Below are 25,041 nucleotides of genomic sequence, written 5' to 3' on the forward strand. Positions count from 1 at the left end.
GACTCTGAGCTCCGACCGCGCGGGGCGCCTCCGCCTCCCGTCTCTTCTGGAGACCTCGCTCCCCGCCGGCGTCACTCACGGGCCATGAAGCTTTGGCCCGGAGCCTCTCGCCTCTGAGCTGCGCAGCGCCCGCTCCAGCTCCAGCGTCGCTCAGCACAGGCGGCGCCCGGAGTCCTGAATCTCCGCATCCTCTCCCAGGGACGGCACTCAGACACAGAGATGGCGCTTCGCGGGACTCCTCGGCGGCGGCGCAAAGTTCGAGGGCGGAGAGAGATGCTGCCGCAGCAAGTTGGCTTCATGTGTGCGGTGCTGGCTCTGGTGTGCTGTGCGTCCGGCCTCTTGGGCAGCTTGGGTAGGTGCTAGTACCAGCTCCCTCTGCCCCGGGTGTTGGGATGCTTGGGCTGGGAAGCCGTGGGACAGCTCCCACCCAGTGCTCTTCAGGTGGGTCCCCAGGGTTCCTCCAGTCCCCTCCCTGCGGTAGGTAGGGCGCACCCTGAGGGCTGACGGACCCTGAGCTGCGGCGCTGCCCCCGGAGGCTCAGGACCAGGCTGTAGGTGTGGGTTACTAAGACACGAGCCTGCACAGCTTCTGTCCCTGGAGTGCAGGGCCCGGAGACGGGGGTTGCCTTGCTCTGGGTGGGGGAGACTGAGTGTTCCGCTTTTCCGCAAGGGCTGTGCTTTGAGTCCCTTGAAGACCCAGACTCAGATGTCGGAAACTGGCCTTGGGTCTCTGCTCTCCCCGTTCCCTTTCCTGCTCGGTCCAAAGGGATGCCTTGGGTTTTCTGATGCCCCCCCCACAACCCTAAACGGACCGGGCAGTCTGTACCCGCGGGAGATTGCTGCCATGTTTCAGTACCGCTTCTCTAAACTCCTTTTAATCCGTACAGAAGGGGCGCTGATTCGTGCCCTGGCCGTCCATGCTGTCGTGGAGCTCCCAGGATACAGCGCCTTTCAGCGGGCATGGGAAAGGGAAGAAACTTATCCAAATGCCTGTTTGGGGTGGGGGGAGTTGAGCCTACAAATAACTAACATTCATTGCCCTGTGCTTTCACTGAGTTAGCTGCTATGAATCTTTTGTTTATTTTTTTAAACATAAAAGGCAAAAGAGATGCTAGTGATTTAGCAACCGAGACATGGAGGAATGGCAGAAGGTACTGTCTTGAGCAGATAGAAAGGCCCTTAGCATCTACTGACTGTTCAGAGACATTTGCAACCATAGGTAAAAAGCAAGTGGGTGAAACTTAAAAAAATAATACTGCCTTTCAAAGTCCAGATAGAGAATTAGAGAACAGAGGATTAAAATGTGGCTCTTTCAAAAGAAACTCAGAAAGTTTGTTTTGAACGTCTTAATATTTGCTGCTTTGCAATTGGGCAAGTTGGTGTTTTTCTTCAGTTCCACACTACAAATGACAAAGTGCCTAGAGATGCCTAGGCATCAGCGTTCTAGAAGAAGTACCGTTACTCTCCTGGAAGTGCGTGTGGGGAGAGGGAAATGGATACTGTGGAGGTCTGGAGTGAGGTTGTCTTTATTTGCTGGGTCAGGAATTACCTTTGGGAGTTTACTGGCCTTTGGTGATGGACAGCCTCACCTCCCACGTCGCTCTGGTGGCCCTTGGGTCAGCAGCATCAGCAGCTCCGAGAGCTTGGTAGCGTAGAATCCAAGTCCCACCCAGGACCTGCTGGATCACAATCTGCATTTGACCAAGATCCCCTAGTGTTCCATGTGCACATCCAGGTGGGAGAAGTCCTGGGCCATTGTCCATCTCGTCTGTCCCTACCTGCTTGCTGACTTAGCATACGCTTGTGGTGCGCATGTTTACTAAAAGAGGGCTTAATGGTTACCTAATTAAACCCTGTGTTGTACCTATGAGGGGCTGAGACCAGCTCATCCTATCCAAGGTCAGATTATATACTGACCCACCTGGAACTAGAAACAATGAATTAGATCCAAGGTCCAGACTGCTGTGAGTAAGCAGGTGGCAGCATACTTGTAATCACTGTGTGGCTTCCCCACAGGTGGCTCTAAACAGCCAGAGAGCTGTTGCTAACACAGCTAGATACGCATACATGTGAGAGGTCACTGAGAATGCAGGTATCACGTTGACTAATGGTGTCTCTGACTTATTTTCTGATCCAGGGCACAAAACAGTTTCTGCCAGCAAACATACTCTACAGGACATATGGAGAAATAGAAAGTTGATGGCACCGGTGAATGGGACTCATATGGCTAAGAACTGCACAGATCCTGGTAAGAAGTAGATTCTTCTCCCCAGCCCATCCCCTCCGTCCTGCATTCTTTGGCCTGGCCTGGAGATGGTGCTTATGTGGACAGCTCCAGCCAGAGGGCGGAGAGGAGGTTTTAGGAAGCAGTGAGAAAGAGTAGTCAGTCCTATGGTGTTGAGAGACAACCGCAGACATTCGTCAGCCAGGCTGCTAAGCAACACAAATGCTTTCTTTACCCAACAACTAAGGTCACATTCAAGAGTTTGAAATTTTTGTCTTTGTTCTCACCAAGCTCCTAAATACTGTGTTTTCCCTGCTCTCTTGATTTTGTTGGTTTGCCAGTGTCTTTGTTTGCTTCCCCTTTGCTCACTGTACACATTTGGAGGAGCTCAGCAGATTCAGCTGCTTTGGCAGACGGCACTTTGGGAGGACCCTCCGGGGTCAGAGTATACTGGGCCAGCTGTAGGGGGACACTGGGATATGTGGCCTTTCTCCGGAACGGTAGTCCCTGAGATGCTGCCCAGGAGGTGGCATCTGCCCTGTTCCTCTTCAGGAGTCTCTTAGCGGTCACTGGTGATCAGGACCCATAATGATGTCTTGTCTGTTCCCCTGCCATAAGTAGGCTTCACTTAAATGAGTGAAGAAGGTTCTCAGGAGGAGAGAGTATTCGCAGGCAGTCAGCCCCCCAAAGGCTCTTCTAGGCATTAAGTCTGGCCCCAACACTTGGGGTCTTTATGAGGAGGATCCAGTGGGAAGATGTATTCAAAAGACTGGAAGGAATGATGAGGTTTTATTTATAGAGAATTTTTCCACCAAGCTGTTGGCAAATCCCATAATCTTTTGGACTCTGTTTGTCTCCTGTGAAATGGGTGGAAGAGTACTTGCTTGCTCAGGCCTCAGAAGAGCCTGGTAAGGCACTGTGTGGGGTTGTGTGTAAAAGGAGATGGAACTGTGGAGTAAGGGAGCAGGTCTTGATGGAAGTCTTCATATGTTTTATTGTCATCTTCTTTGAGCCAAGTATGCCCAATTTACAGGCTAGGAAAGGTCTAGGAGGGGGACACAAAGTGCTCAAAGCCACAAAAGTGGTGAAGCTGGCTTTGGAACCAGATGTCTCTGGTTCGTTGAGCTTCTAAGGCCATGGTCATCCCTCAGAGCTGTCAGATGTTTCCTATGCCATCAGCCTCCCTCCCCAGAGGCCTTTCAAGAAAGACATTTGGGACATGGAGGAGCAGGACCACCACTTGTAGGTCCATACTGGGGTTCTCTGTGAACTTGGATGCCTGCTCCTGAGTGGCTCCTTCCATCCTGGTGACCCCACAGGTGGTGGTGCCCATGCTGTCCTTACTCTGGCCTGGCAGATCTTCTTTGCTGTCCAGGGAGGTGAATGTACAGGTTGCCCTGACCTTGTCATGGTAAACAAGCATAAGGCTGGAGATGCCAATGTTGGGGATCGCCCTGTCACTCCAGAGACCTGAAATGCTACAGTTGGTGCTACCTACGTGGGAAGACATTACTGCTCTGGAGAAGGGATCAGTTAGGGGAGTTTTGGAGCTGTTCTAGTTCACTGGTGCTGTCGTCTTGGGCTGGCCATGCCCTCCTCTGTCCCTGGGTAACTTCTGCCCCATGAGCCTGAGCATGCTGTCTGAGACTGGGACAACATTTCTACAGCTAGAGTTCTCCTGTGCTTCATTGTGGCCTCTGTATCTCCAGGGTCCTGTCTGATCAAAAAGCGTTTGACACACATCTAAAGCAGGCAAGAAGGCCTGACCTTGTCCCTCTTATGGAGAGAGAAGTGAAGGGAAATTGGCAGCGTCTTTAGCAATGATTAACATTTGTGTTGTGCTTTGTATTGGCTGTTTCTGGAATAGAGCCCGGGCACATAGGTAGGGCTCAGTAAATATGGGGCAAATGAGAAGGAAAGTGCATGTTGCTGTATCGTGTACTTCAGTTCTTACTGTGTTTTTCCAAAGGCAGGAACAAAAAGCTCAGAAGTTTAGTGCTTCCCGAGATCTCTCAGCAAGGAGGAGCCTCCTCAGTTATTTGCCATGCCCTCCCCACTCTGCCACACCAGCTTCTGGTCTCCTTCCTTCCCTTCCAGCCTCCTCATCCCTGGCAGGTGAGACTCTCGGCCCACTTTGCATTCCACATCAGAGCAGGCATCTGTGCTATGTGTCCGGCCCAAGAGCAGGACGGATTGGGAAATGTGAGCAGGTACCATATGCAGCCCCTGTCAGCAAGGAGGTTCCAACACAATGGAGCAGACAGTATCTCAACAGGGTTTCTTGACATTAGGAAGACAAGGTGATTATGATGATGATGGTGATGATGATGATGATGCCAGTTCCCACTCAGCAGCCTTGCAGGAGGCACTTCCAGTGCCTGGAAGAGGGGGAGCAGCCAGACGCAGTTCTGTGTCTGCTGTAGTGGGGGTGGAGGAGGCCAGCCTCTAAGGCAGTAACAGAAGCCTCCTAAAGAAATTACTGGTTTAATAACCGGAAGTGTCGGATCAAAGGTTAAGACAGTGGCGTCCAATACTCAGTTTCCCTCTGTTGTTGAACTTGGATTGTTCAAATGTGGGAAGATTAGGTCCAACCAATCTTAGGTCCCCCCAGACTCAGAAGTACTGGGAAAGAGCGTGCCCAGGACTGAGCTGCTTCTGCAGGGTTGGATTGTCTTGGTCCGCATGAGTACTCTAGCCCAATTGCTTGGGCCAGAGGAGTGCTGGGCTCTGGGCTGGCTTAGACTTGGGTCACAGGGTCCGCCTCTGGAGAGAAGGTGAAGCCACCTATCCCTACTCCAGAACTCCACCGGGGAGTGGGTTTCTGGGCAGCTGGGATGCAGGTACTCAGTTCAGACTCCCATTCTGGGAGGGCTAGAGCTCCAAGGTGGGCCAGAGCTCCAAGTTCCAGTTTTGGGGCTATGACAGAGTGGCATCCCTTCTACCCAGCTGCTGGAGACTCTCCCAGTCTCTGGAGGCTCCTGTTTTACGTCCATCTCCACCAGCTGCTACTCTTCCACATACATTCCTGAGGGACACAGGAAGTGTGAGGGCTTTGTGAGAGTATGACTGTGTCCATGCCTCAGCCCTAGGTAGGCCTCTGGCAAATACTAGCACACATCTTCCTAAGAACCTCCAGGGCAGGGACTCATCTCACTCTCTGTGCCTCCTGGAGGTTCTTCTTGGCTTGAGATAGCTTTGTTTCCTCAAAGCACAAATGTGGTCGTGGTCTTCCCAGAAAACTCCGTGTAGAATTCGTGGTTCTTTGCTCTGCCTGGATCCTTTCCTAGACCTCAGTAGTGCTGTTTTGAGCTCATTGTTTCTGCTTCAGCCTAAATGCCCTGTCACCCATCGCTGGCCCAGTCATCCCCTCCATGATGACTGGTACCACTATCTAAAACAATTGCGTTCTACCTGCCCTTGAGGGCTACCTGATCTATCCTTAGAAGAGTCCTGGCCACACATTCAAATGGCTCAAGAGCTTTATAGAGAAGTTTTTTAGTGCCCGACCCCCAGCCCCAGAGGGTCTGACCTAATGTGTTTGGGGTGATCCTGGGTATCCGTACTTTCTAGGGGCTCCCTAGACAATTGCAAGGAGAAGCCAGAGTTGATATTTATTGGACTAGAGCCCCACTGCTCAGTGTGGTCACCTGCTAGGAGTGCTGGGTTTTGGGCCCATACCCACCACCTGCTGAATTAGAATCTACAACCTAGCAAGGGTCCCAGGTGATTCCTGTACATCCTAAAGACCAAGAGGCCTGGGCAGAATGTGCTGCATACTTGGTAGGTGTTCAGTGAATATTTGAATGTTGGGCTGGGCTGGGAGTGCACTTACCTAGCATGAGCAGGGCTCTGGGATTAATCCCCAGCACTAAAAAAATTTTTTTTCAATGTTTAACAAGAGCTAAATCTTGGTTTAACATAGCAATTTTCCTGAAAACCAGTTTAAACCAATTTTTGACGTAAGGAAGCTAAAAAAAAAAATGTGCTTCATTTTGATGAGTGATACCTATAAAAAAGCTATAATTAGTTTTTCCGTAGAGGTCCGAAGGCATGACCTGGATTAATGTTAGGCCCTAGATGTCTATTTTCATGGTCTGTGCAGAGCAAGCAATAAAATAGGAGGCGGGTCCCTGTGACCACACGTATGAAATGAGTAACAATGAGTCAGTCATTGAGCACAATCTCAGCTTGGGCTATAACAGACATCTATTTCTCACACTCAGTCCTGGAGGCTGGGAACCCAGTCCAAGGTCAAAGTGCCCATGATGGTGGTGTCCAGTTAATTCTTCTTTTAATTTGCAGACGGCCTGCTTCTCTCTGTGTGCTCACATGGTGGAGACAGAGCACAAGCTCTCTGGCCCTTTCCTCCTGTCGTGAGGGCACTAATTCTATTATGGAATCTCACCCTCGTGAGCTCATCTCACCCTCGTTATCCCTCCAAAGGGCCCACCTGCCGTATCATCACACTGGGAGTCAGGGCTTCAACCTCTGCCTTCTGGGATAATATTGAGGCCATTGGAAGAACCAATACGTTTCCACTCATCTCTGGAGAGAGCACCCAGAGTGTTTGTATGCAGCTGAGGTTAGAAGTTGGTGCATCAAAATCTTAGTCTGTGGGCAAGAGGCAGTTGGAGAGTCTGGAGGGTTCAGATGTCCCGACTCATGAAATCAGAACCAGCGACAGATGCTTTCTATGCATGACTTTTGGAGCTTCTAGCAATTAGGACCTCTGATTAGTGTTTCCATAGTGGCTTCCTGTTTGTCACTACCACCTTCCCAAGACGTTTCCCTGGTCGCCCACTCCAAAGTAGCCGTCTAAGTCACTGCAGTCATGGCATCTTGCTCTGGCTCTTTGCTGAAACTCGTTCTAGCCATCGCTATACTGTTTGCTTCCTCTAACTAGAATATAAAAGGTGAATGCCCCATTTGCTTTGTAAAACCACAGTATGTCTGTCAGTTTTTCCATCTGTAAAGCGGGATGCAGGGGCAATAGTTACATCAGTATACAGGGTTGTTGGAATTACATGAAATGTTACCCATCTGCACTTTAAAGTGTTTGGCCCATAACTCATGCTTTGACCCTAGCTTCTGCTTTTATTATTTTTTCGTCTGTTTACCCTAGTATGCATTACAAAACCTGTGTATAGTAGGTACTTCACTGAAAAACTACTTGTGGAGGAAAAGTTAACAAGCAAATATCTCACTATTTATTCTTCCTTCCTCTGGAAACAAAGGCTTCTTGGTTTGTGGTTTTTTTTAAAAAAAAAATCTTTGGAGGATTGGGAATGCTGGCAGATGCCAAAGTAAACTTTGCTTTGTATGAACCCTTCTTGTCTCTTAACAGGTGGTATTTTACATTTATGCTATTTAATTGGAGTTAGCATGACTTCTGTTCTCATGCTACCTCCTATTGTAGATCGAATAAGAGATTCATCCTCCACCTTTATTGTTGGTCCTCTGGGTTTCCAGCATCCTGTGTGCCATGTTTAAAAAGAAGAGGAAGAAGAGAGAAGAGTTTCAGGAGGGATCTTAAGTCCTGCTTTACCCTTGCATTTTTGTTTGGGTTTCCTCTTAGAAGATGTGTCTTCGGAAGTGCCTGGTGACTGTGTATGCACCAGCAGGGCTGGGGAGGAGCAGACTGGTGATGAAGAGTCTGAAAATGAAGGTGGCTTTTAGCACTTCCAGGTGGAGGGGACTGATGCAGATATTAGCCGGTGGATGTTCTGGGATGCACTTGGCTCGCTCACCCCTTTGCTTTTCCTTCTGTACCAGGCTGAGGTACATGTGGTTGTGGAGGAGAGAGGGTGGCTGATTCAGTAGGATGGGATCCCGAGCACAGGAGCTTGTGCTGAGGCTGGGCAGGTGCCCTCAGCAGTGGGTCTCTGTGGGCCCCCTGTGCAAAATCTCAAGAACTCAGGAGGAAGAGGAGGACAGAGCTGGAGCTGCAAAAAGTACACCAGGACCAGTGGGCGGGGAGGTGCTGAGGTACGGGTGGCAAGAAAAAGCGTCTGATTCTGAACAAACGTCTGTTCAAGGGCTGCTTCAGTGAGCTTGAGAGACAAGTCACACATCCCATGTTTTGAAATTGTTACATAAAGGCAATCCTGAGTTGGAAAAGCCAGAATTGAACTTAGTACAGTGGGAAGGGAGGTCATTGCATGTTCCGCACAGCAGGGATGGGAGATCCAACCTGGGCAGGGGCTCTGCTAGGCAGGGCAGCCCCCAGAGAGCCTGGGGAAAGTGTCACTGGCCATTCTGGGATGGTGACAGCCTGGCAGAGCTACCGTCCTGACCACCAAGGCAGGTTGGGGGAGACAGCAGCCCTTCACCAGGGTACTTGCTCTTTCCTGCTTAGAAGGTGGGGTGGGATCAAGTGGATCTTGTGGCTGGGAAGCAAACAATATAGGTTCTTGCCTTGGATGTGCCAAGATCCTCCCTGCTGGCACTGGGGGCTTTCCTGCCTCCTTCTCTTCCTCTGTCTCTCTTTCTCTCTCAAGAAAACGAAGCCTGGAAAAGTATAAGGGTTTTCAGTAGCCAGAAGGGGCTCAGTTTATCTGTCTTGGAGATGGTGGTTTGACAGCGTGAAGGCAGATGTGTGGGTTTGAGTCCCAGCTCACCACCCTTTGCTGGCTGTGTGACCTTGAATACATTACATAATCTCTAAGCTTCAGGTTTTCTCTTTTGTAAGATGATAGCAGCCCTTCCTACCTGCCTTAGCAGGACTCCAGCTGCATGATGCATAGAAGTACTTAAGCCACACTCACAGCACAAGGTGGCTGTTGTGATTCTAGCTGACCCCAGCATGCTACTCTAAGTGCTTTTTGTGTGTTAACCTACCAGCTTCTCATCATGACCCTTTCAGTAGGTGCTGTGATTATCTTTATTCTCCAGTTGAGGAGAAGGAGATCCAGAAATTAAATAACTCGTCCGAGGTCATCCGGCCAACACAAGCAGGGCCAGGTAGAGTGTGTATGTATGTTTGTGTTTAATTAATAGACTTTATTTTCTAGAGTGTTTTAAGTCTTTACAAAAATTGAGCAGAAAATACAGTTCCTGTATTCTCCCCTCCCCACCCAACAGTCCCCAGTGTTTTTAATATCTTGCCTTAGGGTGGTTCAGTTGTTGCAATGGATGAGCTAATATTGATAATCTTATTACTAACCATTGTCCGCAGTTGACATTAGCATTCATTTTGTGTTGCGCGGTTTGTGGGTTTTGATAGACATACAGAATAGTTCCACTGCCTTGAAGATTCCCCGGGGAGCCAGGTTTTTAATATTTGGGTGTCTGAATCATAAGCCTGTATTCTGATCCATCATTATTAATACATGGGGCAGAGAAGGACAAGTTAGAGAGGAGAGCTTCCCCAGCATATTCCAACCTGCCACCCCCCTCCCAGGATCAGAGAATACTTGTCCAGCAGACCCCAGTGTGGATCCACTTCTTAGTGTGTTTCTGATACCAATTTGTTTGCAATCAAAAGTTTTCCCCCCTTTTCCAAACTATCGGGGCCATCTGCTAGCAATCGCTCCTTCTTGCTGGGCCATCTGCCACCCCCAACTCGCAGACTCTTAACGACACGCGGGCCTCCCGCAATCCAGAGTGCGCCCACTCAGCTTCGTCTTGAACTCCGAGGAACGTTCCTTCCTGAGTTAAAAATGGAAATCATTAAGCATTGCCATGTGCTGCCTCAGGTAGAAGAGATCTAGCCATTCGACTCAACGCAACAGGGGAATGCTGGAGAAAGGGACTTTGTGTTTATCATTGTCCGTTATCAAAGAGGCCATTGGCACACAAGGTTTCATTAAAATGGGAGAAAATCACTGTGCTGGAATAATTGACTTTTTCTGCTAAGAAAGCAGTGACTGTTCCCTCTGGAAAAGGAGCAGAAGATCATTGTGTGGCTGGGGAGGGAGGCATCTTCTGCCCAGTGGGTCTTCCTTTTGCTGATGGGAACCACGACCAGTTGGTTTCTGGTCCTGCCTTAGCTCAGCACATGGCTTCAACCTGACTTTCATGGTACTGCCTAGGAAATTAAATGTGTTACTTAAATGTCTGTATGCCTTGCCCTGGATTGGGCTCTGAGCTCACGGGAATCAGTCCATGCTGACATGGAGCATAAAATGGAACGGTGAAGGACAGGCCAGGGCTCAAATTACAGACAAACTCACTTGTGGAAAATGCACAGTGGGGAATCCCTCATGGAGAACGTCAGGGAGCAGAGAGACAGGTGGTCGGCCAGGGCCGTGGCCCACTCTGGTCAGGAGGTAATGACCTCTGAACCTGGCCTTGAAGGACAGCTGTGGCTATGAAAGGGCATCTGAGAGAGGGCACTATACATTTGAAAGGGCTCCCAGAAGTCACAGCGTCATCCCGGTACCTGGAGGAATGCTTACTAGCAACCACTGTGTCTTGCTCACTGGCTGTCCGAGGGGAAAGAGAAAACAAACACTAGGTAGGAGCACCAGCATGATGGTAAGTAATTAGGCTTTGGGGATTTATCAGAGAGTCAGTGCTCAGTCAGGGCTACGGCTGATTGTAATTTTTTTTTTTTTTAAGCAGAAGTGATGAGGATTAGGATTGGCTGGAGAGGTGGGTACAGTGAATGCTGCTGGTCTGGAATGAAATTGCAAACTGGTCGTTGGTGACTGCACTAAGCCATAGTTGGGGCAGACATTCCAGTTCGCTGGATGTGCGTGGCTTAGTGACTGCTCAGGGGGGACTGCAGTTATAAATACAAAGGTTGCATTTGTCCCCCCACCCATCCCATGCCTTTGAGCCTTTTTACGCTTAGCTCAAGGGTAGAAGCTGGAGTCCAAAGTCTGCTCAGCTCCAAACTCGGTAGTTACTGGCTGCACAGACCCCTGTCCTGCTTGTCGGGAGCCTGCACCCCACAAACATGGCTGTTGTCTCTCTACTGTCCTGTCTGGCCAGCTGATGCCATGGGTGGATCAGGAGGTGTCAGGGGTTAGGAACGAGGACTGTGGAGTCAAGCCTGCTGGCTTCCATTCTGGCTATGCTGTTAACTAGTTCTGTGCTCTTGGACTAGTTCATCTTCTAATTTGAGGGAAGCGGCAAGGTTAGTTTTATTCGTTGATGTGTCTGGACTCTGTGTGGGTTTGCGTGTTGTACGCATGCTTGTGATTGTCACGCAGCACCTTCCCTGCAGGGTCAGAAGCTGTAAGTGTGTTCGTCTGTGTAAAGTGCTTATGTGAGTGCCTGTCACGTGGCAAGCCTATCCCAGCATTTGGTGCTGAAATACCTCTGAAAGATAAACGGAACTGTAACTTGGAATACACAATAGGACTGGTCTCTGACGAAGGGTGGAAGATGAATTTTGTAAATGCAGTGCTGCTTCTTTTGAGTGAGAGTGAAGAAGGGTTACCTGGAGCTTGTGTTTGCTTGTTATTCATGGAGGACCAGAAGCTGTTGATTTGGTCCTCACTGTGTTTCTTTTAAATCTTTTAAATTGTTCCTGTTGGTGACGTGTGCCCTGGTGAATGAGATCTTAAATTTAGGGATTTGTGGTCTGGCCCTGACAACCAGTGTGCAAGTCATTTTGACTATCTGAGCCTTGGTTTTCTGGCTGTGAAGTGGGAATAATGATGAACTAGTTTATCCTGTGGGCTTTTAAGAATTAAGTACAGTGTGCCGTACAAATATGATTACTGTGGTTTGCCTGATTGTAGCAGATATTTAACTCTTTGAGGATATCCCTTCTGTGTGACACAGAAAAAAACCAGTTGTTCGGGGACTTTGCATATTTGATCTTTTTATGAGTAAGATTTGGTGAAGTATCACTCTTAGGTGAAGACCCCAGTGATGGAAGGTCTGGTCCCCGTGATGGGACCAGATTATAGCTTCACACGGTGCTAATAACCCCGCCATTGATTCCTCTGGTTTCCTACCACAGATGTCTGACTTTGGTTCTGTTTTGCATGCCAAGTTCAATGAGAGCGGGGCTGGTCCCTTGCCAGCTGGTTTGGCTCCATATTGTGGGTTTACTGTGTAGTTGTGGGATGTGTGTTGAGCCAGCAAACCTGTCTGCTGGGCCCCTGGGGATATTAAAACTGACTTGGAGTAGACACTGTCTCCAGGGAGCTTCCACTCTAGACAAGAGGATAGAGCTCTACAAAACTGGTCTATAATGTGAGGGGGAGTGATCGGCACTGTAACCCTGGTGGTAAGTACAGAGGAAGGAGTCAAGTCTTCAATGTCAAGATCGTAGAGGGCATCACATAAAAGGTAGTGTTGAAGATGGGGAAGGGTGGCTATAGAAGGACACTAACAGAGTCGACCCTTGGGAAGCCCCCTTCTAAGTGCTCTGAACAAGTCACCTCACTGAGCCTGGTCCTTGGAGGGCAAGTGGGGATGATGTCATTAACCAACAAGGCATGGGGAGGTCAAATAGCTTGCCCAGGTCTCCTAGCTCTGAATTGGTAGGGCGGGGCTTTGAAGTTGGGCTGCCTGGCTCCAGAGCTATGCTCATGGGGAGAGAAAGGAGAATCCCCCTCCCAGCGGAGGGAAAGTAAGCACTGGGTAAGGAAGTTTGGTGCATAAGGTGTGTAGGTGGGTTTGGATGGTGATTCACCCTGTAATGTAGGATGGGACTAAGAGCCTTAAACATCGAGGCCTTTGTGATCTACCTTGTGGGTTGTGGGAGCCGCTGATGGTTTCTGAGCTTTAGGAAGACAGCTCTGCTGGCAATGTGGGGAATAACTCATTGTGCTTCATCAGCATCTCAGGGCAGAAGAAAGTGGAGCTAGAACAATGAGGGGCTACCATGAGGAGAGATTTAGGCAAAGGGAAGAGTATGGTGCGGGGTGCCAGGGACTGGACAGAGAGGTAGATCAATTGGATGTGCAACATGGGAGGGGCAGTTGTCGGCTCTGTTGCAGATGACACCTGTACTCCACAGCACCAGCATTTTCTGGCATGAGAATGGGAAAGTACTCCTTCCTTCCTCTCTTCCTCTGACTCGGACCCTTCTGGGGTGACCCTAGAAGACTCTGCGAAGAGTCTTTTCTGAGCATGGTGGCTTGTTTGTGTCCCATATTCCACATTTTGGAGTGTGCATCTGATATACTTATTGGGCCTGAAAGGCTGGAACACTAAAGTGTTGCTGGGACCTGAGAGAGAAATCCATGTCCTTAGTGGGCCTGGAAAGAACAACGTAGGCTTGGGATTGTCACCTGTAGCTTGGAGTGACACACTCAGGCACCTAACATGGCTTAGAAGGCTGTATAGCATTTACAGCGTTTGAGCTGTGCTTTGATGCCAGTGGGTATTCGCTGGTCAGATAGTCAGGGAGGGAGGTGCATATAGCTGGTGCATATAGTGAACAGCGACGGGAGGAGAGAATGTGGCCAGATCAGGATTGGGGAAAGTGTTTAGGGTGCAGGTCTTTGGGCTCCTGAGAGTAAACTGTGCCAGGTTTTGTGTGCTACTCCAGAAGCTAGGTTTTTGCCTGGCTTGCAAGAGATTTGAGAAGTGGGAAAGATTCCTCCCACCTCTGGGTGCATGGCAGTTGGGACAGTGTGTAGAGGGTTGTGATTCCCACCCTCTAAGCACAATATCGAGAAGGTGTGGGTCACTCTAACCCTTGTGCTCCTCTCCATGTCACCATGCACATGCACACATCCTGTTTATTACACTTTTATACCAGCAGTGCTTCATCCCCGTGGGAGTTTGCTGAGGCCCCAGTGCAAAGGCAATTTGTATGTCTTTGGAGCAACCTTGGAGGCATTTAAACAAAATGCTAGGGAAGAGTACATGAATGTGGAACATTGTACCTCACATAGAAAAGGAAGTATGTGAGTCCCTTGCTGCCAAGGAAAGCCCATACTCAGGGTCTCATCCTGGTCTCCTTTTCCGCCTGCCCCACTCCCCATGAATTTACAAGGGAGCAGCCTAATGCCCCCTGAAAGAGGATCCATTGCACGTGCACCTCAGTGCACCCAGTAAAGCAGCTGCAGCCCAGCTGCCTTTGGGGGCCTGGTGGCATTGTGACTTACCCTACTTGGAGATAAGCACCGCTGGTGTGATGCTGAAATGCCTTTTTATTGCCAAACAAACTTCCTCATGGAGGCAGCTGACCTTACCTGACTGTGGGGGCATGGATAGCACTACAGGCACTTGGGAAAGGTGGGACACACCAACTCACAAGAGCTGGCTGAGAACTCGGGGCCACTGGCCTGGTGGCATTGTGACTTACCCTACTTGGAGATAAGCACCGCTGGTGTGATGCTGAAATGCCTTTTTATTGCCAAACAAACTTCCTCATGGAGGCAGCTGACCTTACCTGACTGTGGGGGCATGGATAGCACTACAGGCACTTGGGAAAGGTGGGACACACCAACTCACAAGAGCTGGCTGAGAACTCGGGGCCACTGCACTGAGAAGCCCATAGCCTGCAGAAACACAGTACCAGAGAGAGAGAGAGAGAGAGAGAGAGAGGCAGAAGCTCCCCAAGGATCTGCAGGAGTGTTGATAAAGGTGATTACTGGAGTAGAGAGAATGATTTATAAGCAAGATTAGAGAAGCTAAGCAGCTCTGGCTGATTAGCTAAGCCGCTCTGTGAGGAAGGGGCACTTGGGATGCTTCACCTGGCTGTGCAGGGCTATGCCTAGGAGACTTTCAGGACAGCAGAAGAGCCCAGGAGCAGCGCTATACTGCTAAAGTGCCTCTGGAATGAACCTTGGCCTCTGCATCCACTTCCCCAGCAAACTGCAGGGAAATCCCATCACCTGGGCTGTTTCAATTACGCAGGGCAGCAAGCTGGAAGGCTGATTCAAGAGAGATGCTGTCCCAGCACGGACTGGCTTGCTGCGTGGTTGCATCTTTCCACTCTTTAATTTCTGGACAATTCTTCTGTGGGCCTCTCTGAGGGAGCAAGCCCTTGGAAGAATTTCTTTGAAATCACTTTGATCATTTAAACCTTGCTTGTGTTTTCCTTAGCGGGTGATGTGACAAGCAGCTAAATGACTTGTGGGCTTTGGGTGACCCATTTGCATTAGGAGGAAGAAGAAAGAAGTGGAGACAGTAGGTACTTCATTTGTGGCCAGATATACTTGGAGGATATCACTGCTGCTTCTCTAGCCCCTGAGTTCACTGTGGGTGCTTATAATCACACAGTCAAGTCAGGAGGGGGCTGTGTCGTCAGGAGGAGGGCGCCATGTGTTGTAGCTCTGAGCAGTAGTGGCTTTGAGCAAGATACTAGCCTCCTCCATCCTCAGTGTCTCCATCATTGAAATGAGGTCCCGACCTGACCTGGCCGAGGTCCTGGTAGAATTTCCTGAGATCATGCTTGTTGCCTGCTAAGCCCCATGATCTGTGCATTGTCAGAGCCTGGTGACAGAAAACTTATACTCTTGGAGGTTGGTCCACGTCCCCCGAACTTCTTCAAGGAGCACTGGTGCACACAGTGATCTTTCCCTTCTCCCCATCTGCTCAAAACAGTGTCTGAGATCAGAGAGCTGTGGGGAAGACAGCCAACTCAGGCCTCTCTTGGAAATGCTTTGGACCACAATATTGTATTGAAGATTCTGAACTATTCTGCCATCAAAAGACCTTTAAGCTTTAAAAGTAATTTTTTTATTATGATCATGTAACCACATTTGCTATTTTAACTGTTAAAGCTAAAGCAGTCAGTTCTGTGCCCCTAAGTACATTCTCATTGTCATGCGATCCTCATTACTATCCAACTCTAGAACTTTTTCATCTTCTCAAACTGAAACTCTATTCCCATTAAATGCTAGTTCTGTGTTCTCTCTCTAGTTGGTAGTAACCACCCTCCTGCTTTCTGTCTTATGAGAATTTGACGACTCCAGACCTCCCGCCCCATAAGTTGAGTCACTATTTGCCCTTTTGTACCTGCTTAGCAGAATGCTGCAGTTCCTTCTGGTCCTGCCTCAGATCAGCCACCTACCTGGGGGGTTTCTGGGCTGCTTATGGCTCAGAGAGGTGGTCCTGGAGTGTGTGAGAATGGGAGGGCCTTGGGGTCGGCAGCACCTTGGCCTCCAGTACCCAAAAATCCACCTTCTCTGCACAGGTGTCTCTTGTTCCCATCTCCTCTGGAGGATGGGGAGAGCCCAGGCTGCATCCAGAGGAAATCACCGAGTATCTACAGACATCAGCTGCCAACTTCAGACCAGCCATGCCATGGTGGGCAAGGCTGACTGCAGATTTGAAGCATTGTTTCTGATTTTGAGGATGAGTTTTTGTTTACAGAGGACACTGAGAGCACCACAGTTCCAGGATTTCTCATCCAGGATTTCTGTCGTATCTCCTTGTCCTGTAGTGGCTGAGAGATGTCACCTCTGGCTTTGACGTTCCCTGCCGGCTGGCCCTGGCTTATTCATGGCACCCCTCCCTTGACACAGGGACTTGTCTCAGCACGGTGTGACCTCAAGAGCCACTGTCTATGGTCTGCTAGCCCTGTCTGGCAGCTTGAATGGCCTGATCTCACTTTGGTTTGATGCGTAATACCATGAACGAATGACTTACAGAACTCTAAATTATTACTTTTAAAGTATATAGCAGGCCTTGGAAACAAGCCAAAAAAGTATATTTTTATTCCACATTAAGTCTTCCAATGTAGTTATCTCTCTGTAGGAGTGCTGATCCCCAAGGTCTTTTGTAAGGAAGTCACTGACTATAAAGCAGTCAACCCCAGAGAGACCCACACATTTTGCCACGTTCTTCAGGCCGGTTGAGGTGCCCTCCAGAGGAATCTGTTTCCTGGGCCCTTGAGGTCAGAACCCATGGTGATCAGCCCACACTTCCCTAGTAACCAGTCCCCAGCCAAGCCACGGAGCCTGGGGACAAGAAAACCCCCTTCTGGTTTGGCACATCCGGCTACGGTGTCATGCGCCATGGACTGTCCTTTCTTTTCTCTTGGAGAGTATGACAAACATGATTTGAACAAACTGGCAGACCTATGCCCAGGCTGGTCCACACCACAGAGATCTGTGATAGCCAGGGAAATAATCAAGCAGCAGCAGAGATGATGATGACTTTTAATGAGTCTGTGCGGCCTTTGGCTGGGGCTGTAGCTCAGTGGGAGAGCGCTTACCTAGCGAGTTTGAGGCCCTGGGTTCTGTCCCCATTGGCCTTGGTCTCCATCCCCATGCAGTCAGAAGATACAAGCTGTTTCCCCCTCTCTGTGTAGGAGGCCTCTCTGTGCGCCCATCCTTTGAGTTGGGTGTAAAATTCCATCACAAAGGGCAGAGTGTGAGGCAGGGATGCTGGCCATTCTGGATCTGAGAGTGTCAGTCTGGGCTCATGGTGTGCAAAGCCTCTGACTTCTGAAGCTCTATACATTTGTGGATGGATCATCTGGCAGCTAGCTCTCTGGCCCTGGAGCCATTGCACATGGACTTGCTTAGCTCATGCTGTCTGCCGTGTGGCTGCCTGTCCGGCTTTTCTTCCTCCATTCTGCAGTTTCCCATTCTTCTTCCCGGTTCCCCTATGAGATGAAGTTGAGTAGCAATGAGCAGCAGCGACCACCCCTAAAAGCTCAAGGTGGGTGCAAAGCCTCTCTGCCTGACGTGGTCTGGTCACGGCTCACCTGCCTTCCTCATCTGTAATCTTATTTAGGACTCACCTTCTGCATGCAGGCTGTCGTAGCATTGTAGTCCCCTGATGTCTTTTTTTTAGAAGTTGGCAAAGTGAGGAGCCATTTGCAGACTTTTTACGGATTCGCTGAGACTCTCTGAAGGATTGAATAATGGTTACTTTTGAGTTTGCCTAATCCTGAAGGCCAGATTCTGGCAGCCAGCTTCTCCCTGCTTCCCAAACAGATTGGTACAGCTCTCCACTCGTGCCTCTTGTGCCACCCCTGGGGCTGAAGTCTGCTCAGGCATCTGTCTGCTCACTCCGTATTTACTCATTTGTTTATCCAAGAAATCTGAGGGTCTTTGATGTGAGAAGCACATTGCCAAAGGTAGATAAATGGAACGTGGCTCACCCCAAGGAGTACAGCACAAGAGAGAAAAAATTACATGAACCCAATATTAAGGCACGCATCATAGCCAGGTGACTCTGCCACACACATCCACACGCGCGCGCGCACACACGTACACAGCACACTGTGAGCACTGAGGGAGCTGGAGTTGGGGATGGCTTCTCAGCCAAGGATTGCTAGGAAGAGGAAGGTGCTTTGGGACGGTGACTCTGACCAGGGGGCAAACGATGGACTCAGCTGGTTCCTTAGAGGTTTTCAAGGCTGTTTGAGGGTCCAGACCCAAGGTGAGGAGGGCAGAGACCGCGAGTGGAAAGAGGCCCCAGTCAGGGCCTGGGTCTTGATCAAATGAGGTGACTGCCCTAGGCAGGTGGGGATAGAGGCCAGTCCCTCCCAGGGAGGACCTCAGCCTTGCTGGGCCCTCCACTTGCAGGGAGAAGGGACTGACCCCTGCTGGCCAGGCTACCATGTGTCCACACACTGCCCTTTCCTTGTACAGCCTTCTGCTGGCTCAAAGCACATGGGAGTTGCTGATTTAGTGAACAAGAAAAAAATACATGCAAATAAGGAGATGTATAGTGTCAGGTGATAATCACTGTGAAGGAAAATATATTGGGATAAGGAGATAGAGACCAGGAAGGCTTGAGAATCTAAAAGAGAGTGTTTGGGAAGTGGATAAAGTGAAGCAGTGTTGATGTCTGGGAGGAAAAAGGACTATGGGAACTTTGTACTTCCTGTTTCCTACCAAGAGAACAGGAAGTGCAAAGGTCCTGAGGAGATGTGCTTATCTGTGTTGGGAATGGCACAGTCTGACTGGAACAGAATGAGCTTTTGAGCTATTTCTTTTTCCCTGTGAGGAAATCACAGCTTTCTGCTTCCGTGTCAGGTTTGGGTTTTGTAGCAGATGCAGCACTATAGAAAGTAGCACAGGAATAGGAATGTCTGGTCATTCTGAGGCCCTGGGTTGTTGTTGGAGCCTCCGTGTTTCCGTCTGTAAAGTAGCAATGGTCTTCCTTCCCTCTTTGGGTGGCTGCGGGGAACACACAGGCTGTGTGTCCTCGCTCAGTAAACATGAATCACTGTGAGTCCTGGGAGAGGGCGACCCGAGGTCAAGGACAGAAGCGTCTCTCCCAGGTAACATGTCAGGGTGCAGTCTGAGGCCATAGGGAGTAATGACCACTGCTGTAACCACAACCGTCTACTTTAAAAAATGAAAGGGCTTCACAGCTTCAGGCTGTGATTTGTTTGTGGTCATGGCTGTTTGCAGGGAAAGTGACCGTGACGGCTGGTGTTTGTAGCTCAGGCTGCGGTTGTCCATGGTGACTGCTTCTCAGCCACTTGCGGAGCACTTACAGGTCCTGAGGATGCTGAAGCTGGACCCAGACAGACCGTAATCCCTGGGTGTGAGCCTAGTCTGTGGTGGGTTTTAAAATTTCCCTGCTGATGAAATCGTGTGGCTGTGGTCAAAAACCAGTGAGCTGGGCAGGGTGGGGCAGGGCTGGGACCCCTCCTTCTCTGAATAGTAAGTGTGTGCCAGGTCCTCCGGGCTCGGAATGACCCCAGGACCGAGGTTCCACTGAGCTACCTTCTTTGTGCCTTGTCTCCTGTGGTTTATTGATGGAGCTGGACATAGCTTTATGCTTTTAATCTTCTAAAAGCAGACTCATAAAAATGTGAGTGCTTTACAAGTGGCTCTCCGTTCTTACCGAGTACCGAGGGCAGGCTTTACAGTGGGTTCTGATATTAGTCTTGTTTCTTTTTCCTGGGGAGTTAGTGGGAATCCTCAGCCAGTGTGCCAAAGGGAGTCAGTGTGGCACATTCCTGATGCCGTTCGGTGTCCTGCGTGGAGCTTGGAAGGGGCTTGTGTGTGCCAGAATGTGCTGAATCCATTACAGCCAGGAGGTCCAGCTGACCGGTGTGCCCATCCCTGGCATACAACCTTATGAACGGCCAAGGGCAGAGCCAGGGCAGCATAGCACCCAGGAAGGGATGATGTTTCTCATTAGGTACTAAGGTTCTCGTTCTTCATATTGTTTCTTTTATTGCTTTGGCTGCTAGGAGGCACAAGTGCTTAATGCTTAGCTGCTTTAGATTTACTTAGAATTTTAAAAATTTTCTTCTTTTTTGGTACTGGGGATTGAACTTGAGACCTTGGGCTTGCAAGGTAGGCGGCAGAACCACTGAGCTAAATCCCTGGCCCTGTTTCATTTAGAATTTTAAAAAATGTAATTAGCCCTCCCTACCTTGTGGTTACCTGACTTCTTTTTACTGTGATTTCAAACCTTTTAGAAAATATTTGCTTTATAAAAATATTTTTATCCTTTATTAATCTTTTGGGTTTCTCATATAAGAGAAATCATGTGATATTTAAGCTTGTAAGTCTGATTTATTTCACTTAACATTATCATCTCAAGGTGCATCTGTTTTCCTGTGAATGAGTCAAGTGTGTCCTCCTCTACAGCAGAGGAGTACTCCACTGTGTATAAATACCTTTTCTTTATCCATTCATCTGTGGACGGATATACACAGGCTGCTTCCAAGAATGAATTTTTATGAATTGTGCTGCGATACACATGAGTATGCCTGTGTCCCTATAAAATGATGACTTCAACTCTTTGGGAAGATAGCTTAGAAGGGGGATAACTGGACCAAATGGAATTTCTAGTTTCAGTTTTTTGTTCTGTTTTGAGGAATCTCCATACTGATCTCCCTAGTGGTTATACTAGTTCATATTCCCACAAAAAATGTAAAAGGGTTCTCTCCCCTGCACCCACAGCCTTACCAGCACTTGTTATTATTTGATTTCTTTTTTTGGCAGGGGGACTGGGGATCGAACTTGGGACCTTGCGCTTGTGAGGCAGGTGGCAGAACCACTGACCTAAATCCCCGGCCCATTATTGGATTTCTTAATAGCCATTGTTTTTGGGTTAAAGTGAAATCTCACTATTGTTTTAATTTGTATTTCCGTAGGGGTCAATGATGTTGAACTTTTTTTCATGTATTTTTTGGCCATTTGTACTTCTTCTGGGAAGTGCCTATTCATGTATTTCAGTAGCCAGTTTTTGATTGGATCTTTTTTATTTTGGGTGGGTCTAACTTTTTTGAGATCTTTATATATTGCAGATATTAGTCCTCTGTCTGAAGAATAGCTGGCAGATTTTTTTTCCCATTCTGTAGGTTGTCTCTTCACTCTGCTGGTTGTTTCCTTTGCTTTGAAGCTTTTTATTGAATGCAGTCCTGTTTGTTGATTCTTGGTACTATTTCTCGTTCCTTTGTGGTTCTGTTCAGAAAGGCTCTGCCTGTGCTGATCGACAATAGGAAACAGGGAGATAGATCTTTTTCAGGTGGGAAAGGGGTCCAGAGATTAGGGAGAGGGAAGGTGGGTATAAAAAAAATTTGAGATGTGTTATGCTCATGCACCAGCTGCACATAATCAATTGTAAGCATTATGCATCACAGACTAACGCATAAAAACTGAAAAAAATACTTTTAAAGAAAACGATTATGCCTTACGCCTAGGTATCTGATTGGAAAAGAGCTGTTCTTGTCATATCTAAAAGGAGAGATGCTAGGGCTTCTTTTGTCACCCTGACGTTCCCAGGTGAGAGTCAGTTCCAGAGGAAGAAGGACCCGCTCAGAGTTGAGACAAGATGACAGAAGGGCCAGGTGCCCTGTTTGCTGAATGTGTGAACTTGGCAGGCTTTCACATCCTTGGGCTTCAGTTTACTTATTTATGAGATAGAAAGGATCCTAGCTTTGTAGATTCCGAAGCAGACTGGATAAGCTAAGGCATATAAAGCACTTGGCTTGGTGCCTGATACTTAATAAACACTGCCCTGATGGTATTTTTACAGTGAACGTCGTTCTCCGTCAAGGGTCAGTGAACTCCTACCGCAGAGATGGTATTTGAGTAAACATGAGAGGCTTTGTGGGCCATGCAGTCTTTGTCACAGCTGCTCAGCTCTGCTGCTCTGGGAGGAATCTGTAAACAAATGTGTTACAATAAAACTTTATTAACTCTGGGCCACAGTTGTGCTCTAGGGCATATAGTCCCTGGGACTGTCCTCTCCACTCCATCAGAAAAGGAGACTTCACAGGGATGAGTTTTGTACTGTCTTTCTATTAGCTTCTGGGTTGATTTTCCCCTGTGTTTCACAGTCAGGAAAGGTTTCATGCCAAGGAACCTGGAACCGAACTTGTATGCCCATGTTTTTTTCTTCTCTGGGTCTAGCCTTTATGTACATGAGGGAAATCCTCATGCGTTCTAAGAGCCCTCTCTGGGGAAGGCTTTTTGGAACCCAGGGCCACCAGGTTCTTAAGGATACCACTCGCTGCTTGGGAGCAAGACTCTGAACTAAGGATTCTGTGAACTACAAGAATTTCATTAAAAAAAAAAACAAACCCGAAAAACAAAAAATAACAACAAAACATCACAAAACAAAAGGGGGGCTGAGGATGTCCACTGCTTCCAGCTTTCTTACCCAGAAACTGATGTAAGGATTGCTGTTGACCTTTCTTGTCCTGAGTAATAAGAGCAGTAGGAAGATGTTTCTTAAGTTTATAGGACATTTTCTTCCTTAGTATTTCTAGGCTAATCATTTTATTTTGAAGGACTGTAGCCCTTTACTTTGCTTTATGTCTCCAATGGAAATATTTTTGAAAAACTATAGTATAGTATTACGTCCAGCATGCTGGCATCGATAGCGAAGATACAGAATATTTCCATCATCTTAGGAACACCACCTGTCACTCCTGGCATTTTAAAATGTAAGCTTTCATTGACTCATGGGGCAATCCAGTAGTGTGACCCACAGGCAGAATGGCTCATTCATTTTAAGATTTGCTTTTTCAAATACCACCTATGGCTCAGAGTCTCGTTTCCACGAGCAGAATGCCTCAGCTTTGAGCCAAAGAGCTTTGTAATTCATTGTCATCCTAAGTGGCAGTCCTTGTGGGTTGGAGGATGAGCCACCACAATGGTCCCACGGAATAGGTTCTCATCAGTGACATTGGAGCAGGAGTCCTCTGGGGCTGACCACAGAGGTCTCTGTCCCTTAGAATGGAACAGCCTTGGGGGCAACTTGGCAGAGCTCAGTAGAATGCATTTGTACCTGCCAGCTGCGGGCTTATGACTACATCAAACCCTATGAGAGCCTCTATCAACAGAGAGAGTGATAGTCGTTGCTAACCAGCGTATGCCAATTTGGCCACATGCAAGTTAAATTTTTGGAAGCTGCTAAGAATGCCAAAGCAGGAATAGCTGCTCCCCAGAAACTGTAACAGTTTATAAAGACAGCGAGTTGCCAGTCAAATTGTGCCTTGTATGCATGAAAGATACATGAAACCCCAGCCTTCTCAGGAATCCTGACCACAACTTAAGATAGAATCAGTAACATTCAGGCATCAGGATTCAGTTCGCCATGTTGTTGGGAGCAACAACCATAGCCTCCCTAGTCAGTGAGGGACTCAGGGACCATTTGGGGATAGGCTTTGAACCCCATCCCTGAGAACACAGATGCAGGATTCTCCCCCTGGTCATGCAGGCTGGGCACACAACCTCTAAAATGTCAAAGTCCATCCACATGTCTCAAGTGATGCTAATAATCAGTAAGAGCTCATTTCTAATCTCCAGTATGCTAATCACCCAGTCAGTGAGCTATCAGAAAACCCAGTTGATGATGTGTGCTAGCAGAGGACCAGAAGCTGGTGGAAATATAAGACCAGAGTGTGCCCATCCATCGTGCTGACATTCAACCTATGAAGGATGTCTGTGTCTCCATCTCATTAAATTATACTGAAGCCCCGACCCTCCATGTGGTAGCCCTAGGAGGTGGGTCCTTTGGGAGGTTATTAGGTTGCAGGGGTGGAGCCCTCACAAATGTGATAAGTGCCCTTTATAGGAAGAGGCCAGGGAGCCAGCACCAGCTCTTTATCCATGTAAGGATCCAACAAGGAGTGCTCTGCAGCCAGGTAGGGGGCCCTTACCAGAACCGAGCCAGGCTGGGTCTCCTCCAGTACTGTGACAAATATATTTCTGATATATTTTCTCGCATATGTTTCTATAAAGCCACCCAACATGTGGTACTGTATTATCTGCATGAATTAAGGTACCACTTCTGTGGTGCAGATTCCTGGTAATGGAAACCAACTAACCCTTTACCTAGCACTTAGCTGAAACTACACACACACACACTCACTCCTTTGTCATATTGCTGACCCTGAAAGCTCAGTGTAAATGACCTGTATCCTAGACATGGTTGGCAGGTCAGCCAGGGCTCCAGAATGCATTTCTAGCACCTCTACACCATGACACCCTGGAATAATATTTGATTGCTGTGTGTCTCCACCATCCAAATAAGGACAATAAGACCTCTCTCAAGGGTTGCTGTTAGAGCACAGTGAAACTCAGTTGCTTTTGTTATTAAGTGGAAAAAAATAAGCTATTCAGCTTTCTTTCTGTCTTGTCTTGATTTCCATAAGTCATGGCCCACAGAGCCATTCTGAGGGCTCCTCTTACATGAAAGGGACAGGCTTCAATTTAGCTAAAGGGTGGAGACAAGAATGGCAGCTGATGGGGGTGATGGAGGAGGAAAGGAACCAACAGTTGGTCCCTTCTGCCCAGTCAGTATGGTTACAGGTGGCAGTGAACTTGAGTCCTGATCCCTAGAGAAGTAGGGGGTCTGCCAGGGAGACCTTGGGCAAGGAGCTGCCTGTAGGAGGCACTGTGAATGAGTGCAGGAGGCAGTCTAAGAGCGCAGGGGGGTTGGACCTGGTACAGGAGAGCTACCCAATGCAGGGATGTTTAAATTGAGACAGACAAAGAGGAGTTACCTAGGTGAAGATGGGAGATGAAAGAG

The 25,041-nt window shown here is 48.5% G+C and overlaps 1 protein-coding gene across 3 annotated transcripts in view; it reads left to right on the plus strand.

Annotated features, from left to right (window-relative positions):
• The window catches only part of Slc24a4 (solute carrier family 24 member 4), a 142,182-nt gene that overhangs the window by 972 nt on the left and 116,169 nt on the right, over window positions 1-25,041 (plus strand). For 2 of the 3 annotated variants that reach the window (XM_010609225.2, XM_010609223.2), the window contains exons 2-3: window positions 199-352; window positions 2,137-2,247. In XM_010609225.2, coding sequence (XP_010607527.1) covers window positions 220-352; window positions 2,137-2,247 — 244 coding nt within the window. In that variant the 5' untranslated portion in view covers window positions 199-219. Of the gene's footprint in view, window positions 1-8; window positions 353-2,136; window positions 2,248-25,041 lie in introns of those variants that run through there. The other variant, XM_010609226.3, reaches the window with a different exon arrangement.

This window comes from Fukomys damarensis, unplaced genomic scaffold (assembly GCF_012274545.1).
Source record: "Fukomys damarensis isolate Sample0158 unplaced genomic scaffold, DMR_v1.0_HiC HiC_scaffold_21, whole genome shotgun sequence".
In the NCBI taxonomy this organism is placed as follows: Eukaryota; Metazoa; Chordata; class Mammalia; order Rodentia; family Bathyergidae; genus Fukomys; species Fukomys damarensis.